This window comes from Lethenteron reissneri, chromosome 19, assembly GCF_015708825.2.
Source record: "Lethenteron reissneri isolate LAM-NWPU_2019-01 chromosome 19, ASM1570882v1, whole genome shotgun sequence".
Lineage (NCBI taxonomy): Eukaryota > Metazoa > Chordata > Hyperoartia > Petromyzontiformes > Petromyzontidae > Lethenteron > Lethenteron reissneri.
Genome location: NC_083797.1, coordinates 11,904,639 through 11,922,963, shown reverse-complemented (window position 1 = coordinate 11,922,963; position 18,325 = coordinate 11,904,639). Strand labels below are relative to the sequence as shown.

Sequence of the window (18,325 nt, the reverse complement as noted above, 5' to 3'; positions counted from 1 at the left end):
CAAATACAGAATGGGTCTTCACGCGTGGATTAATGCAAGCACAGTTTAGTGCCTCTCGCAATTTACACTATTGTAGCCTTTTTTTTAATTGTGTAATAAATCATTCCTGATCCGGTAATTGTGCATGTGTACGCGTATACATGCAAATTTGCTTCGTACTTTGTATTGCGTGGGGCTTGGTGCCGAGCTCATGGGGAGGACAAGTGCCTCTCTCAAGCGCAGTAGAGACCAAATATCCGCGGAGAGATACAAACCGCAAGCGAGTTTGTAAATACGTACGTTGAACTTCTTTCACACCGTACGTAGCCTACCGTGCTGATCGGAGGTGCGGGGGAAGGACAGCAAACTAAACATAAAAAACGCTTCTAAAGAAATTCGTTTTCAGTTTAGATTTAAAAGTGCACTAGCTGTACTACCCGCCTTCGCCCGGGACTTGTATCCACCACGCCCGGCCGCCTTTGTCTCCCCAGTGGCGATGTTAATACGCCACACCAGTTACTCGTTTTGAGGCTGAGTCCATCCCTCACCGCTCTCCCTCCCTCACCGCTCTCCCTCCCTCACCGCTCTCCCCCCCTCACCGCTCTCCCCCCCTCACCGCTCTCCCTCCCTCACCGCTCTCCCTCCCTCACCGCTCTCCCTCCCTCACCGCTCTCCCTCCCTCACCGCTCTCCCTCACCGCTCTCCCCCCCTCACCGCTCTCCCTCCCTCACCGCTGAACGTGACACTTTTTTACTGAATGGCCATGTTGGGTGGTGGATAAGGGTGACAACACATTAATAACCAAGGCGATCTAAACCCATTAACGTTGTTTATGAATAATGTTAGCGAAAGCGTACGTGTTACAAATTGACTAACTTAACTCAATAACCAGGCTACAGTCTACATGATAGACTGGCAGTACACCCACCCAGCTGAATAAGCAGGCTACAGTCTACATTATAGACGGCCAGTACGCTCAACCAGCTTAATGACTATTTGTACAAAGAACATTGAAAGAATCGATTATAATAACCAGTCTACAGTCTACATTATAGACTGCCAGTACACCCACTCAGCTTCATAAGCAGGCTAGAGTCTACATGATAGAGTGGCAGTACGCTCACCGAGCTTAATAAGCAGGCTACAGTCTACATTATAGACTGGCAGTACGCTCACCCAGCTTAATGACTATTTGTACAGTCAACATTTAAAGAATAGATTGTTGGCGCGTTGGGTTTAAAAGTAATATTAATTGCACACATTGTGGTGGGGGGGGAGTGAAGAGTACGTGAAGCTTTGATGAATTTACCTCAGAGTCGCGTGGTGGGTGTCGAGGCCTAGTAGCGTGCAGAGCCTCCGGCCTCGCCAAAATTGCCCACCCGGCAGAGGCAGGGTACGGGTGCCGTTCCCCCCCCCCCCCCCCAGCGCTACAATAATACTGTCTAATCGCTATTATTTTATTATCTACGGAGCCTATAATAGTAATTGAACACATTGGGGTGGGAGGGGAGTGAAGAAGACGTGAAAGTGTGATGAATTTACGTCAGAGTCGCGTGTTAATGCGTGCGCCTATTTTTAAGGGGAATTAAAAATGGCGTCCACCCCGCGCCGAAGGCGTCGCTAGCCGTTGGCAGGGGCAACCGCCGTCCAATGAAAGCGACGAAGGCGTCGCTACCCGTTGCCAGGGGCAACCGCCGTCCAATGAAAGTGCGTATGGTCCGGCGACACACAGACAGACAGATTCACGATTTTATATATATAGATAGCTCCAGTGGCTTCTTAATATCGGACGGGAGAGCGTTCCAGACGGCCCCAGCAGAAGCGCATTTGAAAGCGCGCAATGCGGTGACCCTCTTTGTTCGATGGCTGTCAAAAGCTGCTGCGACGATGACCGGAGTTGACTTGATGGTTTATGCTCCTTGATGAGACCAGCAAGGTATTGTTCACACGATTTACACGTTTTCCCTGCCACGACAACCACCTACCCGTTAACCAAGACCTCAACAATGCAGCTCACTGCCGATTCAAGCCCCAATGCCCCTTCTGGGATCTCATCCAGATCTGGAAGAACGCTGCTAGTGGACAGAGTACAAAACAACGCGGACGTCCAGAATGAACAGCTCCTCGTTCGAGACCCAAACATTGCACATCCTGTCTCTGAGCCTGCTAGCTCCTGCTCCCAGCTCAGTGGGCCTTACCTGGAGGAGGGACAGCAAAACTACACAAACTCTAGCTCCCGAAGCCCTCTCGTTGGATTTAGCAGACCTCGACATTGGCATCTGGCTGCTGAACACACGGCCGATGCCACCACGCGCAGGAACGAAACAGAAGGGACGGTGGCATGGCCTCAGGGGAAGCGCGCTCTCCGCTTGTTGCGGAGGTTCGCGTCCAGCGGCGTCCCTGGTTAATGCTGCAGACGTATTAGCCTTAAATACTTATACGCGCCGTCAGCTTCCAAGGAGTTACGTACACGTGACAGGTCCCGTGATGTCATCCTCAAGATTACGCCATTGGTGTGTCGGCGTCGTGGTCCAATTTGAAATATTGAAATGCAAAAGACTCAAATGGCTATCATCGCCCCCGACTGCAAAAAGCTTGGCGGTACCCTCATGAAAGAGAGTCGTGAGACTCAGCGAGGATTTGCTGCATGAATAAAATAATAAATTAAATAATTTATATGGTAATAAATGAAATAATACAGATCATCCTCCCCTTTGCCATGTGTGTGGCATATTGAGGTGCGGTTAGAGCTAGACGCTTTTAAAAAAAAAAAATTCAGATCGATTATCGCGCTTGGCTACGCACGGTGCGAAAGAAGTTCAGCATAGACTTTTACACACGTGTGTGTGTGTAAATGTTGTTACAGAAGAATGGAGAGAGAGGGCGAGCCGGCTTGATGACACGAAGAGTGAAGATTTGCCCAGAGAGAATAACAACGAGCAGCAGTAATGACCGAGAGGTCGGGTGAGAAGGAAAGCGGAGGGTGTGTTGAACAACATCCTAAGAGGGTCACAGCTGTACCAACGGTGAAGTTCACTCTGCGAGAGAACGTGGCAGAGGGGAAGAGGATGGCAATGGGTCGGTTGGTTGGACTATTAAATTGAAAACATAAAAAAAAATTCCCAGGTAAGGCCCACTGAGCTATACGACTCTTTTTCAATAGCGAACTGGCCACAAATGATAGCTCAACGAAGTGGCTTATCATGTGGAAATGTACATCAGCCAAACACTCTAAACGCAGGTTTCTAAATGTGGAGGGAAAAACCGGAGGACCCGGAGAAAAATACACGCGATCACGGGGAAAGAGACACGCAAACTCAAAATATTCAGGCATCTTCAGGGTCGGGATCAAACCCACAACTTCCTGCCTACCATGCGAGGGAGTTCACATCTCGCCCACCGTGGCGCACAGCGCGAGCAGTTGGACCGGGCCCCCCACAAGAGACGCGAGAGATGGCAAACGTCTGTCATGAACGTCGTCCCTGAGTTACAGTATGAGGATGATGCACGATAGATGTGGCAATGTGTACCTGAGTTCGATTCCCGCTCACAGCCACCACTACTGAGATCATCTGAACGGGTCCAGGGCCTCCCCTAGGTCGACTTAGCCTCAAATAAGTACCTGGTGCGGTGTTTAAACATCGCCACTGGGCAGACACATGCGGCCGGGCGTGGTGCTGACCACCCACCCCCCTTCGTGTGCCGTGCCGGCCTTCATAGGTGCTGCTCGCTAACAGCACTTGTGGCTCTACGGGGGGATCTTTGTCTCTGTGTCCCGAGCAAGCGAGCGTGAACCAGTCTGCGACCACTCACGGCAGGGAGGGCGAAGAACGAGATCCCGAGCAGCGCGAAGCCGGCAGCCAGCATCCGTCCCAGCCACGTTTTTGGGGTCTTGTCTCCGTAGCCGATCGTCGTCAGGGTGATCTGCAATAACCATCGTGATGTGCACGCGGCGAGGGGAACGGGTGTTACACCAAGACGCACCGAGGGCCACGGAGGCTGCGAGCTGAACGACGCATGAGACTTTGCCGTTACAGTGAAGGAGGAGGAGGCTGATCATTGCACATTCGGGTTTGGTGAATTCACGCGTTCACAAGCGCTCTTCGTTATATTGGTGGGTGATTTTGGGTACTCTATGCGTTGGGGAAAAAAGCATGGTCACTCGGGCAGATACGATATACTGGACAACACAGTCACATCTTAATTTTGGAGCTTTCGTGACTGCAGGAAGTATTCTTTGGTTTTTTCGGTAAAGTCACGTATAAAAATAAAATAATAAATAAAATAATAGCATACGACGTTTCGATTGCAACACAAGCAATCATCATCAGGTATAATGAAATAGCGACATAGAATATAACCAGAAAACTATAGACAGACATATAAGCAGACAGATATCACCAAGATACATAGAGAGAGCAACCCAGGTACAGAGAGAGGTGATCGTCTCTGTGGGGTGGCCTTAAATAGACAGAGGGGGGCGGAGGCAGAGAGAGGGAGGGGGTAGGGAAAACATTTACATGTCAATGAGTACGAAGGGAGGGGAGTAAGGTAAGCAGGCTTAGAGGGAGACAGAACACACTAAATTAAATAACCTAGCAAAGTATCGAAATGTTATGTAAAACGACACAGAGAGTGAAATACGTAATCGACCAGGCAATGCGTTAATTGTGTGTTGACCGACTCTCTGTGTCGTTTTACATAACATTTCGATACTTTGCTAGGTTATTTAATTTAGTGTGTTCTGTCTCCCTCTAAGCCTGCTTACCTTACTCCCCTCCCTTCGTACTCATTGACATGTAAATGTTTTCCCTACCCCCTCCCTCTCTCTGCCTCCGCCCCCCTCTGTCTATTTAAGGCCACCCCACAGAGACGATCACCTCTCTCTGTACCTGGGTTGCTCTCTCTATGTATCTTGGTGATATCTGTCTGCTTATATGTCTGTCTATAGTTTTCTGGTTATATTCTATGTCGCTATTTCATTATACCTGATGATGATTGCTTGTGTTGCAATCAAAACGTCGTATGCTATTATTTAATTTATTATTTTATTTTTATACGTGACTTTACCGAAAAAACCAAAGAATACAGTCACATCTCTTTCACCATATAGATTGTTGGGGCGAAGCTGTGAGTGAGCACAGGGCACGAGGTGGTGTGAGCAGTACGACACACGTGTCGAATCAATTACTGAAGTGGCTGAGCGAATCAGGGATCAGCAGAGCCCAAAGCTGACACCACTGAGATCCCGTGTTCTGCATTTCCATGCCACTCATTCGGGATTTCAACAGCAGCGAGTCGATGGGCTCAGCTTGAGTCACCGATGACTGCGCCATCCGCGAGCACGAGAAGCCCCCACCCCTGTAGGCCAGGGATGGTGGTGGCGGTGGTGACGTCACGTGCGGAGCGCCGTACCGTGCCCCACCACAGCGCGTCGGCATAGGTGGCGAACTGGTCTTTGTTGTCGTCCTTCTCGGCCAGGTAGACCAGGAAGGAGGAGAAGACGAGCGCCAGGAAGCCGATGTACCAGGCAGTGATGAGCTCCTGTGGGAAAACAATACACAGACACACAGTCCACGGCGAAACATTGAAATCCATAACCTTGTTATCTGCTCTTCCAATGATCTGCAGCCTCGTATATATATACTAGCTGTACTACCCGGCTTCGCCCGGGACTTGGATCCACCACGCCCGGCCGCCTTTGTCTCCCAAGTGCCGATGTTAATACGCCACACCAGTTACTCGTTTGAGGCTGAGTCGACCTAGGGGAGGTTCAAATAATCGTCACCGGTGGTGGCCGTGAGCGGGAATCGAACTCGGTTCGCCGGGTTGGTAGCGCAGCGTAGCGTTAAGCACTACACCCACCGCTCCTCACACACCACACACGCACAGACACACACACAGACACACGCAGACACACACAGACAGACACAGACAGACACACACACACACAGACACACAGACAGCACGCTAAGCACTACACTACCGCTCCCCACACACCACACACGCACACACACAGACACACACACAGACACACACACAGACACAGACAGCACGCTAAGCACTACACTACCGTTCCCCCTACACAACACACGCGCGCGCGTCCATAGGTACACATACACGCGCTTGCTGCAGACACACACGACTTTCAGGGTGCGTAAGGCAGTAAACGACTGAAATAATAAAGCGGCAATGCTGTGCGAGGAACGCCTTAGACCAGCAACACATTTGTGTAATGCGAGCGTAAACACACAAACACATACAAACACATACACACACATACATACACACACATACACACAAACACATACACACACATACACACACATACAAACACACAGACATACACATACACACAAACACACACATACATGCACACAAACACATACACAATACACACATACATGCAGACACACAGACAGACACGTAACACACATACATACACACACATACATACACAGAAACACATACACACACATACATAGACACACACATACATACACACAAACACATGCACACACGTACATACACACATACATAGAGACACGCAGACATACACATAAAGACATAAAAAAAAACCCACATACATACACACACACATACACACAAACACATACATACACATACATACACACATACATAGAGACACACAGACATACACATAAACACACATACACATGACCCGGCTTCGCCCGGGACTTGGATCCACGATGCCCCGCCGCCTTTGTCTCCCCAGTGACGATGTTCACACACGACAGCAGTTACGCTTTTGAGGCTGAGTGGACCTAGGGGAGGGCCAGGTCCGTTTCAAATAATCGTCAGCGGTGGTGGGCGTGAGTTGGAATCGAACTGGGGTCGCTCAAGCAGCTTAATGACTGTTTGTACAAAGAACATATAAAGAATCGATTATAATAACCAGGCAAGAGTCCACATTATAGACTGCCAGTACACGCACTCAGCTTCATAAGCAGGCTAGAGTGTACATGATAGAGTGGCAGTACGCTCACCGAGCTTAATAAGCAGGCTACAGTGTACATGATAGACTGGCAGTACGCTGACCCAGCTTAATGAGTATTTGTACAGTGAACATTAAAGTAATCGATTGTTGGCGCGTTGGGTTTAAAAGTAATATTAATAGCACACATTGTGGTGGGGGTGTAGTGAAGAGTAGGAAAAACTTTGATGAATTTACCTCAGAGTGGCGTGGTGGGTGTCGAGGCCTAGTAGCGTGCAAAGCCTGCGGCCTCGCCTAAAATTGTCGGCTTGGAAAAGGCAGGGTACGGGTGGCGTTCCTTCCCCCCCCCTAGCGCTCCAACAATACTGTGTAATGGCTATTATTTAATTAAATACGGAGCTTATGAAAGTGGCGAAGGCGTGGCTAGCCGTTGGCAGGGGCAACCGCCGTCCAATGAAACTGCAGCCCTTGGCGAAGGCGTGGCTAGCCGTTGCCAGGTCCAATGAAAGCGGCGAAGGCGTGGCTAGCCGTTGCCAGGGGCAACCGCCGTCCAATGAAAGTGCGTATGGGCCAAAGTCCACACACACACACACAGACAGACAGACATGAACGATTTTATATATATAGATACGCACATGCAGAGCTGGGACAATTAATAAAATCAAGTTGTTTAAATTAATGAAAATTCTAATCACCACTCTTTGTGTGGTCAATTGCTTGGGTCCTATTACAAATGGTAGCCACTCCTGCATCGTGATTCCCGAAGGCGCGACAACCCCCCACGAGCCACACCTGCCGCGACGCACATTATGACACCGACCAAGCCCCGCCCAAGAACCTCCCGTCCAGCGGCACACGTGGGAACAGAGCTCACATATTCCTTTACAATTACAATATTCGCCATTGGAACCTCCTTTGCCAGTATCAAAATATGATAATAGTTTTTTTTTACCCTTTTATCTGGCAACAAAACTGACACTATTTTTTACAGTGCATACATGGACAGTGCATACATGATCAGAGTTGTGTTTTTTGCTTGCATTCCGACCGCAGGTATTGTGGTCAATGCAAACATGACTCCTTGTAAAAAAAGGTGTCAGTTTTGTTGCCAGATAAAAGGGTAAAAAAAAAACAATTAACTACAATATTCTCGTGTGATCCGAGCACTCGAGCAATGGAACCGATAATCGGTAGAGGCATCGATTATCTAGACAACCGGATTACAGCCCAGATCTGCAAAACGTGCGCGTGTACACAGGTACGCGTGCACGGGGCTACTCCCCGCACAAGGGGCACAGAACATCACGACGGGGACAGCCACCGGAGCGAGCATCTCCCTCGACCGCCCCTGAAGCCGCGTTGCATCTCTCCGTCACAATGCACCGTGCGCATTGCTCGGCGCAAGTCGTCGGCACGTGCGTGGCGCGGTGACAGCTGTTAGCGACGATCTGCCGAGCAGCATTCGGCCATCCTTGGAGATGGCAGCAAGCGTGGCGCCCGCTACCTGCCTGTGCGACGCGACGCGGTGAAGATGCCTTTGAATGTCTCCGCAGGGGGAGAGGCGACGCTAATTTAAGGCAGTTTCTCACCGCACCTGCCCTTATTTTAAGAAACTTATAAACACGGGGCTCATTGCTATTCATGAGGCAGGTCATATATATATGTATGAGTGTGTGTGTGTGTGCGTGCGTATAAATTATATTATTTCCGAGGTGTAATGTAGCATTGGATAATTTAGTCATTCCAAATAATAGCTTTTGGCTTTGAGCTACAGAGTTATGGATCAGCTTAAATCATCTCGGGTGTGATACTTTCATAATGAAAAAGCTAAAATTACCCACGCGATAAATGGAATGACTTTTGAAAATTTGTGCGACCAGCATATTCTCGTTGCCACAAGTTCTGCCAGTGAGGGACAATGATCGCTTCTGTTTACAGTCCCAATTGAGTAATTTGTGACGACTCACAAAGCCCCCGTGTGCGATGCAATCGTTGCCATCCAGGATCACGGCATAATTCAGGGATTTACAACGATAATTAGCCAAGAATGTCTGTGTGTCCCGCGCGTGACGTCACTCCACATCGGCTAGCCCCCCTCATTAATAATCATGAGCGGGTGACGTCAGTCCACATGTCCCATTCCCCCCTCATCAATAATCATGAGCAGGTGACGTCACTCCACATCGAACAGCCCCCCTCATTAATAATCATTAACAGGTGGAATCTTCCAAATGGACACCCCCCTCCATTAATAATAATTAGCGGCTGACGTCACTCCACATGGGGGGGGCGAGGCGCCTCCTCCCCCCTCCGTAGCATCAACTACAACTCTCACTACAAAGGCAGAACCCTCACGTCACGCGATCTCCGTAGCGCTGTTGAGACATCAAAGTAAAAAGGACGTCATGATGAACAAGGGATTATAACCTTTAAATGCAATAGGTCTGTGTCACCGCGGCCTTACAAATTGCGCACGAATTGATGCAATGTATATCACGTCGCGGTCTGATTTTCGCCTGCACGTTTGAGATTTACTGCAATGCACCCGTCGTCCTTGGACGGGAACTGTTGTCAATCGAGTGGTCTCTAGTGGCTGGAGGGTGTCTCTTGCGAACCCGTTATACACAACACATACGCAAATCGAAAGCTGTAAGGTTCTTAAGCATGCGATTCGATGCGTATAACATGAGCTAGAATATTTAAGAAACTAAACGTTTTATTTCACCAGGTAAGGCCCACTGAGCGACGTAGCTATTTTTCAGAAGTGACATGTCCACAAATAATAGCCCAACAAAGTGGCTAATCGCGGGACAATTTACAAGCAGTCAAATACTCTAAAAGGTTTCTAATTGTGGAGGGAATAACCAGAGAAAAATCCACACGACCACAGGGATAAACATGCAAACTCCAAATATACAGGCGTGAGGGGCAGCATCGAAACCCACGACCTCCTGTATACCAGGCAAGGTAGTTAACATTTCGCCACCGTGGAAATTTATAGCAGCAAAATACTCTGAACGCATGTCCATTCTAAATGTGGAGAAAAAAACTGGAGGATCCGGAGGAAAATCCACGTCACGACGGGGAGATAGCCATGCAAACTCCAAATATACAGCCGTCAGGGTAGGGATCAAACCTACGGCCTCCTGTATACCAGGCGAGGTAGTTAACATCTCCTAGCCACCGCAGTGCCCATAAATGGTAAAGGTGCGGCCCTGCAATTGCAGGTTCTGCTTCAGGAGAGTGCTTTGGTCTACTCTTCCATGCTAACCAGACATCGTGGAAGGGCAGACTAATGAATATCAATAGATACGTCTGCATCATTGCACTGCTACTGATTATGATTATGACTGTAATGTTCATAAAGCCACGACAAGCAGTAGAGGACAATGTGACTTATCGAGCTTGCAACGAAAACTTAACTGACTGCGCCATTACTGCTTGAATAAAAACAACGAATGCCATGGGTTTGAAGGGTTTCAACTGACTCGGTGTTACATTGCACGGCAGCGTGTCAGATTGTCGACTGTGTACTGCTAAAACCACCATTTAAAGGTCTGACTTGGCAGGAGAGTGACAAGATCACCCAACACTACCCCAGCAAGCCCATCTGGGTCAGAACACAAGTGCACATGGCAGGCACTCAAAGGTACAAAGACAAAGATTCCCCGTATAGCCTTTAACCGACTGTTAGGGCAAGTGCTGTTAGCGAGCACCTATGAAGGCCGGCACTGCACACGAGGGGGTGGGTGGCCAGCACCACGCCCGGCCGCCTTTGTCTCCCGTGTGCCTATGCTCACACACTGCGTCAGATACTCAATTAGGCTGAGTCGACCGGGTTTTCCCTGCACACTTAGAAACATGTATTTAGAGTGTTTGTCTGCTATACATTGCCACGTGATAAGCCACTTCGCAGTTGTGGAGTTCAGGAGGTGGCAACCCTAGTCAAAACACCACCACTTGCCACTGGGGGCTTTCCACGGACAGGAATGAACCCAGGTGGCAAGGTTTGTCCCGCAATGTGTGGAGGAACCACCGCCTTGCCGCTCTACACCATGCACACATCCGCACAGACACGTGTGCGTGCATTCACGTGCCACTAACAAGCACAGAGGCGCGTCCGTACTGTGCTTGCGGCTGGCTCGTTCCTTTGGTATTAGGGGCAGTGTTTTTTAAAAATCTTCCCCCGTTTGTCCTTTTTTGTTGTATGAAAAGTGCATTAGTAGACCTCAATTCAACGCGACGCTTTCATGTCTGCTAAAACTTGACGGGGGAAAATAACATAGTGCGGGCTTCATAGCAGGCGCAGTAATGTAAAAGTGAACTCAAGTGTATTCTATGCCTTGGCCCAATGAGCCACTCTCACTTAATCACTGCAATCCACAAGAAGGAAAATTTGGTTTTCAGGCAAGTGATGTCAAAAACATATGTATGTAGAACTTCTTTCGCACCGTACGTAGCCAACCGTGATAATGGGAGGTGCAGAGGAAGCACAACAAACTAAACACAAAAAAACTGTTCTAAAGAAATTCGTTTTCAATCTAGATATACAAGTGCATAGCTCCAGTGGCTTCTTAATGTCAAAACGAAGAGCGTTCCAGACGGCCGCAGAAGCGCGCGCTGCAGTGCCCGTTTTTGTCCGATGGCTAGACAAAAGCCGCTGCGAGGATGACCGGAGTTCTCGTGGTGGTTTATGCTCCTTGAGAAAGAACAGAAAGAGGTGGAGCAATGGCGCTGTGCTGTCAACCCATCAGCTTCAGTTGTATTCCCAACCATGGTTCTCATCAGTGGCGAGTGATATCCAGAATGGTCCTGCTGCCCTGCCTCACAAACCCACGCTGGCCGGCATGCTGAAGTATGGTCAAACAACTTTCACACGGCGTGTGGAGGCCGTCGTCCAGCGATGGATCGTCAAAGAGACGAAAGCTAAATTGTTCAATTCTAATCGTTACAAATATTTGAATTGTCTCCGATGTGTTTTCAGGTCGTACCGTGCGATCTTCGGCACGATGTCCGACGTTTTGCTCCACGCGCTGGGAGCTTCTTCAGGAGTTTACACGTCGAGCGGCGCGTCGGGACGCACATCGCGCCGCACAAAACGCGGAGCGACCGCAAAAACGCAGTTGGGCCTTTAATCGTGACAAACAAATGCCGCGCAATTTAATATAGGGCGTGTGAAAACCTATCTCAACTCTATCTCAGCTTGCCGGTCGCGAAATTGCTATGGAAAACAGGTGACAGATGTCTGGCGAGAGAGTCAGGGTGACCTTCTATGGGGCTTGCAAATTCTTGACAGGCAAGAAACACGTAGGTGAGAGGGCCCGACTGTGCAGCTGCAAGTGAAGATTGCTAAATTGTGCAGAGGTTTGTTTCCTTTGAGATATTCAACTAAATGTGTTTTTTTGCTGGGATACACAAAGACAAAGATCCCCCGTATAGCTTTAACAGACTGTTGGGGCAAAGTGCTGTTAGCGGACACCTATGAAAGCCGGCACGGTACACGAGGGGATGGGTGGCCAGCACCACGCCGGGCCGCCTTTGTCTCCCTCGTTGCCAAGTTGACACACTGCACTAGTTACTCATTTGAAGATGAGTCAACCTAGGAGAAGCCCAGGACCGGTTCAGATAATAATCGTTATTGGTGGCGGCCGTGAGCGGCAATCAAAATTGTGTTGCCGGGTTCGTAGCGCGGGCACGTTAGCCGCTACACTGCCGTGCACACACACACACTCGCCACCGGCACGTATTGTCATGATCCTGCCCAAGTAAAATAATGAGGTCGCACGGAATGTTTGGTTGGTGCAAAAACTCAAAACTTTTCTTTGTTTGCAAAAACTAAATAAATAAATGGTATTGTGTACTTATGCAAAAACTCAATGAGCCTCGAGACTTCCGTTCACGCTACATTGGGGATGTTTGGCCAATTTTACCCGTGAGTGTTCGGCTTCATGTGAGAGGAGAAAACTCGAGTGCTTGGGGAAAACCCACGACTACGGGAGGGGTAACACTCAAAGCGCTGCACAGATGGGTTCAACAATTCGTTTCCATATTGACAGACCCTAGCCACCTCGTAGCCCAAGCCTACAACACCTGGAAGTCGCCCAGGCAGTCTTAAATTCAAGAAGCAACAAGGCTCAACCCCGCTGTTGAACTCTTGGTTTTTTCTTTTCTTAGGATCGTCCACTTAAAAAATAGGCCAAGTGGCCTCTAAACCAGCACTGTGGTGGTGACTATACACTCCTCTAAACCAGCACTGTGGTGGTGGTGGCTATACACTCTAAACCAGCACTGTGGTGGTGGTGGCTATACACTCCTCTACACCAGCACTGTGGTGGTGGTGACTATACACTCCTCTAAACCAGCACTGTGGTGGTGGTGGTGACTATACACTCCTCTAAACCAGTACTGTGGTGGTGGTGGTGGCTATGCACTCCTCTAAACCAGCACTGTGGTGGTGGTGGCTATACACTCCTCTACACCAGCACTGTGGTGGTGGTGGCTATACACTCCTCTAAACCAGCACTGTGGTGGTGGTGACTATACACTCCTCTACACCAGCACTGTGATGGTGGTGGTGGCTATGCACTCCTCTAAACCAGCACTGTGGTGGTGGTGGTGGCTATGCACTCCTCTAAACCAGCACTGTGGTGGTGGTGACTATACACTCCTCTACACCAGCACTGTGGTGGTGACTATACACTCCTCTACACCAGCACTGTGATGGTGGTGACTATACACTCCTCTACACCAGCACTGTGGTGGTGGTGGTGGCTATGCACTCCTCTAAACCAGCACTGTGGTGGTGGTGACTATACACTCCTCTAAACCAGCACTGTGGTGGTGGTGGTGGCTATACACTCCTCTAAACCAGCACTGTGGTGGTGGTGACTATACACTCCTCTAAACCAGCACTGTGATGGTGGTGACTATACACTCCTCTAAACCAGCACTGTGGTGGTGGTGACTATACACTCCTCTAAACCAGCACTGTGGTGGTGGTGACTATACACTCCTCTAAACCAGCACTGTGATGGTGGTGGTGGCTATACACTCCTCTAAACCAGCACTGTGGTGGTGGTGACTATACACTCCTCTAAACCAGCACTGTGGTGGTGGTGGTGGCTATGCACTCCTCTAAACCAGCACTGTGGTGGTGGTGACTATACACTCCTCTAAACCAGCACTGTGGTGGTGGTGGCTATACACTCCTCTAAACCAGCACTGTGGTGGTGGTGACTATACACTCCTCTAAACCAGCACTGTGGTGGTGGTGACTATACACTCCTCTAAACCAGCACTGTGGTGGTGGTGGCTATACACTCATCTACACCAGCACTGTGGTGGTGGTGACTATACACTCCTCTACAGCAGCACTGTGGTGGTGGTGACTATACACTCCTCTACACCAGCACTGTGGTGGTGGTGGCTATACACTCCTCTAAACCAGCACTGTGGTGGTGGTGACTATACACTCCTCTAAACCAGCACTGTGGTGGTGGTGGCTATACACTCCTCTACACCAGCACTGTGATGGTGGTGACTATACACTCCTCTACACCAGCACTGTGGTGGTGGTGGCTATACACTCCTCTAAACCAGCACTGTGGTGGTGGTGACTATACACTCCTCTAAACCAGCACTGTGATGGTGGTGACTATACACTCCTCTACACCAGCACTGTGGTGGTGGTGACTATACACTCCTCTAAACCAGCACTGTGATGGTGGTGACTATACACTCCTCTACACCAGCACTGTGGTGGTGGTGACTATACACTCCTCTAAACCAGCACTGTGATGGTGGTGACTATACACTCCTCTAAACCAGCACTGTGATGGTGGTGACTATACACTCCTCTACACCAGCACTGTGGTGGTGGTGACTATACACTCCTCTAAACCAGCACTGTGATGGTGGTGACTATACACTCCTCTACACCAGCACTGTGGTGGTGGTGACTATACACTCCTCTAAACCAGCACTGTGGTGGTGGTGACTATACACTCCTCTACACCAGCACTGTGGTGGTGGTGACTATACACTCCTCTAAACCAGCACTGTGGTGGTGGTAGCTATACACTCCTCTAAACCAGCACTGTGGTGGTGGTGACTATACACTCCTCTAAACCAGCACTGTGGTGGTGGTGACTATACACTCCTCTAAACCAGCACTGTGGTGGTGGTGACTATACACTCCTTTACACCAGCACTGTGGTGGTGGTGACTATACACTCCTCTACACCAGCACTGTGGTGGTGGTGGCTATACACTCCTCTAAACCAGCACTGTGGTGGTGGTGACTATACACTCCTCTACACCAGCACTGTGGTGGTGGTGACTATACACTCCTCTAAACCAGCACTGTGGTGGTGGTGACTATACACTCCTCTACACCAGCACTGTGGTGGTGGTGGCTATACACTCCTCTAAACCAGCACTGTGGTGGTGGTGACTATACACTCCTCTACACCAGCACTGTGGTGGTGGTGACTATACACTCCTCTAAACCAGCACTGTGATGGTGGTGACTATACACTCCTCTACACCAGCACTGTGGTGGTGGTGACTATACACTCCTCTAAACCAGCACTGTGATGGTGGTGACTATACACTCCTCTAAACCAGCACTGTGGTGGTGGTGACTATACACTCCTCTACACCAGCACTGTGGTGGTGGTGACTATACACTCCTCTAAACCAGCACTGTGGTGGTGGTGGCTATACACTCCTCTAAACCAGCACTGTGGTGGTGGTGACTATACACTCCTCTAAACCAGCACTGTGGTGGTGGTGACTATACACTCCTCTAAACCAGCACTGTGGTGGTGGTGACTATACACTCCTCTACACCAGCACTGTGGTGGTGGTGACTATACACTCCTCTACACCAGCACTGTGGTGGTGGTGGCTATACACTCCTCTAAACCAGCACTGTGGTGGTGGTGACTATACACTCCTCTACACCAGCACTGTGGTGGTGGTGACTATACACTCCTCTAAACCAGCACTGTGGTGGTGGTGACTATACACTCCTCTACACCAGCACTGTGGTGGTGGTGGCTATACACTCCTCTAAACCAGCACTGTGGTGGTGGTGACTATACACTCCTCTACACCAGCACTGTGGTGGTGGTGACTATACACTCCTCTACACCAGCACTGTGGTGGTGGTGACTATACACTCCTCTACACCAGCACTGTGGTGGTGGTGGCTATACACTCCTCTACACCAGCACTGTGGTGGTGGTGACTATACACTCCTCTACACCAGCACTGTGGTGGTGGTGACTATACACTCCTCTACACCAGCACTGTGGTGGTGGTGACTATACACTCCTCTACACCAGCACTGTGGTGGTGGTGACTATACACTCCTCTACACCAGCACTGTGGTGGTGGTGGCTATACACTCCTCTACACCAGCACTGTGATGGTGGTGACTATACACTCCTCTACACCAGCACTGTGATGGTGGTGGGTATACACTCCTCTACACCAGCACTGTGGTGGTGGTGACTATACACTCCTCTAAACCAGCACTGTGGTGGTGGTGACTATACACTCCTCTAAACCAGCACTGTGGTGGTGGTGACTATACACTCCTCTACACCAGCACTGTGATGGTGGTGGCTATACACTCCTCTACACCAGCACTGTGGTGGTGGTGGCTATACACTCCTCTACACCAGCACTGTGATGGTGGTGGCTATACACTCCTCTACACCAGCACTGTGGTGGTGGTGGCTATACACTCCTCTACACCAGCACTGTGGTGGTGGTGGCTATACACTCCTCTACACCAGCACTGTGGTGGTGGTGGCTATACACTCCTCTACACCAGCACTGTGATGGTGGTGGCTATACACTCCTCTACACCAGCACTGTGGTGGTGGTGGCTATACACTCCTCTACACCAGCACTGTGGTGGTGGTGGCTATACACTCCTCTACACCAGCACTGTGGTGGTGGTGGCTATACACTCCTCTACACCAGCACTGTGGTGGTGGTGGCTATACACTCCTCTACACCAGCACTGTGGTGGTGGTGGCTATACACTCCTCTACACCAGCACTGTGGTGGTGGTGGCTATACACTCCTCTACACCAGCACTGTGGTGGTGGTGGCTATACACTCCTCTACACCAGCACTGTGATGGTGGTGACTATACACTCCTCTAAACCAGCACTGTGGTGGTGGTGACTATACACTCCTCTACACCAGCACTGTGATGGTGGTGACTATACACTCCTCTACACCAGCACTGTGGTGGTGGTGGCTATACACTCCTCTACACCAGCACTGTGGTGGTGGTGGCTATACACTCCTCTACACCAGCACTGTGGTGGTGGTGACTATGCCTCGGCAAGGTAAGGTAATTGTACCCTTCAATCTTAATTTTGGAGCTTTCGTGACTGCAGGAATTATTCTTTGGTTCTTTCGGTAAAGTCACATATAAAGATAAAATAATAAATTAAGTAATAGCATACGACGTTTCGATTGCAACACAAGCAATCATCATCATGTATAAATGAAATAGCAACACAAAATATAACCAGAAAACTATAGACAGACATATAAGCAGACAGATATCACCAAGATACATAGAGAGAGTAACACAGGTACAGAGAGGGAGATCGTCATCTTGTTTTTATGTTTTGTCTTTCTTTGCAATTTTCACACTTAAATTCTAACTTAGCAATCTTTGAAATACGTAATCGACCAGGCTATGCATTAATTGTGTGTTGACCGACTCTCTGTGTTGTATTACATAACATTTCGATATTTTGCTAGGTTATTTAATTTAGTGTGTTCTTTCTCCCTCTCTCCTAATGTTCAAACTTGCTTTCTTTACTACGCGTTTTCCGCACTCATTGACATGTTAATTGGTTACGCGTTTTCCGCACTCATTGACATGTTAATTTTTTATCTAATCCCCTCCATCTCTCTGCCCCCGCCCTCTCTGCCTATTTAAGGCCACTCAACAGAGACGATCTCCCTCTCTGTACCTGTTACTCTCTCTCTCTATGTATCTTGGTGATATCTGTCTGCTTATATGTCTGTCTATAGTTTTCTGGTTAGATTTTTTGTTGCTATTTCATTTATACCTGATGATGATTGCTTGTGTTGCAATCGAAACGTCGTATGCTATTATTTAATTTATTATTTTATCTTTATACGTGACTTTACCGAAAGAACCAAAGAATAATTGTACCCTTTTTACCGGGTAAAGGGTAGGGTAAAGGTAGGCTCGTTGCTTTTTACACTTTTACCTTACCTGCTATATGGTAAAAGGTAGGGTCGAGTGATTGTATTGTGGTAAGGTAAAAGGTAGGGTAAAGGTAGGCTCGTTGCTTTTTACACTTTTACCTTACCTGCTATATGGTAAAAGGT

General features: G+C 49.0%; 1 protein-coding gene across 1 annotated transcript in view; it reads right to left on the bottom strand.

The window, feature by feature from the left end:
• LOC133344260 (potassium voltage-gated channel subfamily KQT member 5-like) overlaps positions 1-18,325 on the bottom strand; it is a 479,339-nt gene that overhangs the window by 48,937 nt on the left and 412,077 nt on the right. Inside the window, exons 5-6 of the mRNA XM_061554335.1 lie at positions 5,395-5,523; positions 3,793-3,903 (exon numbers count right to left, since the gene is read on the bottom strand). Of these exons, the coding sequence (XP_061410319.1) occupies positions 3,793-3,903; positions 5,395-5,523 (240 nt within the window). The remainder of the gene's footprint in view (positions 1-3,792; positions 3,904-5,394; positions 5,524-18,325) is intronic.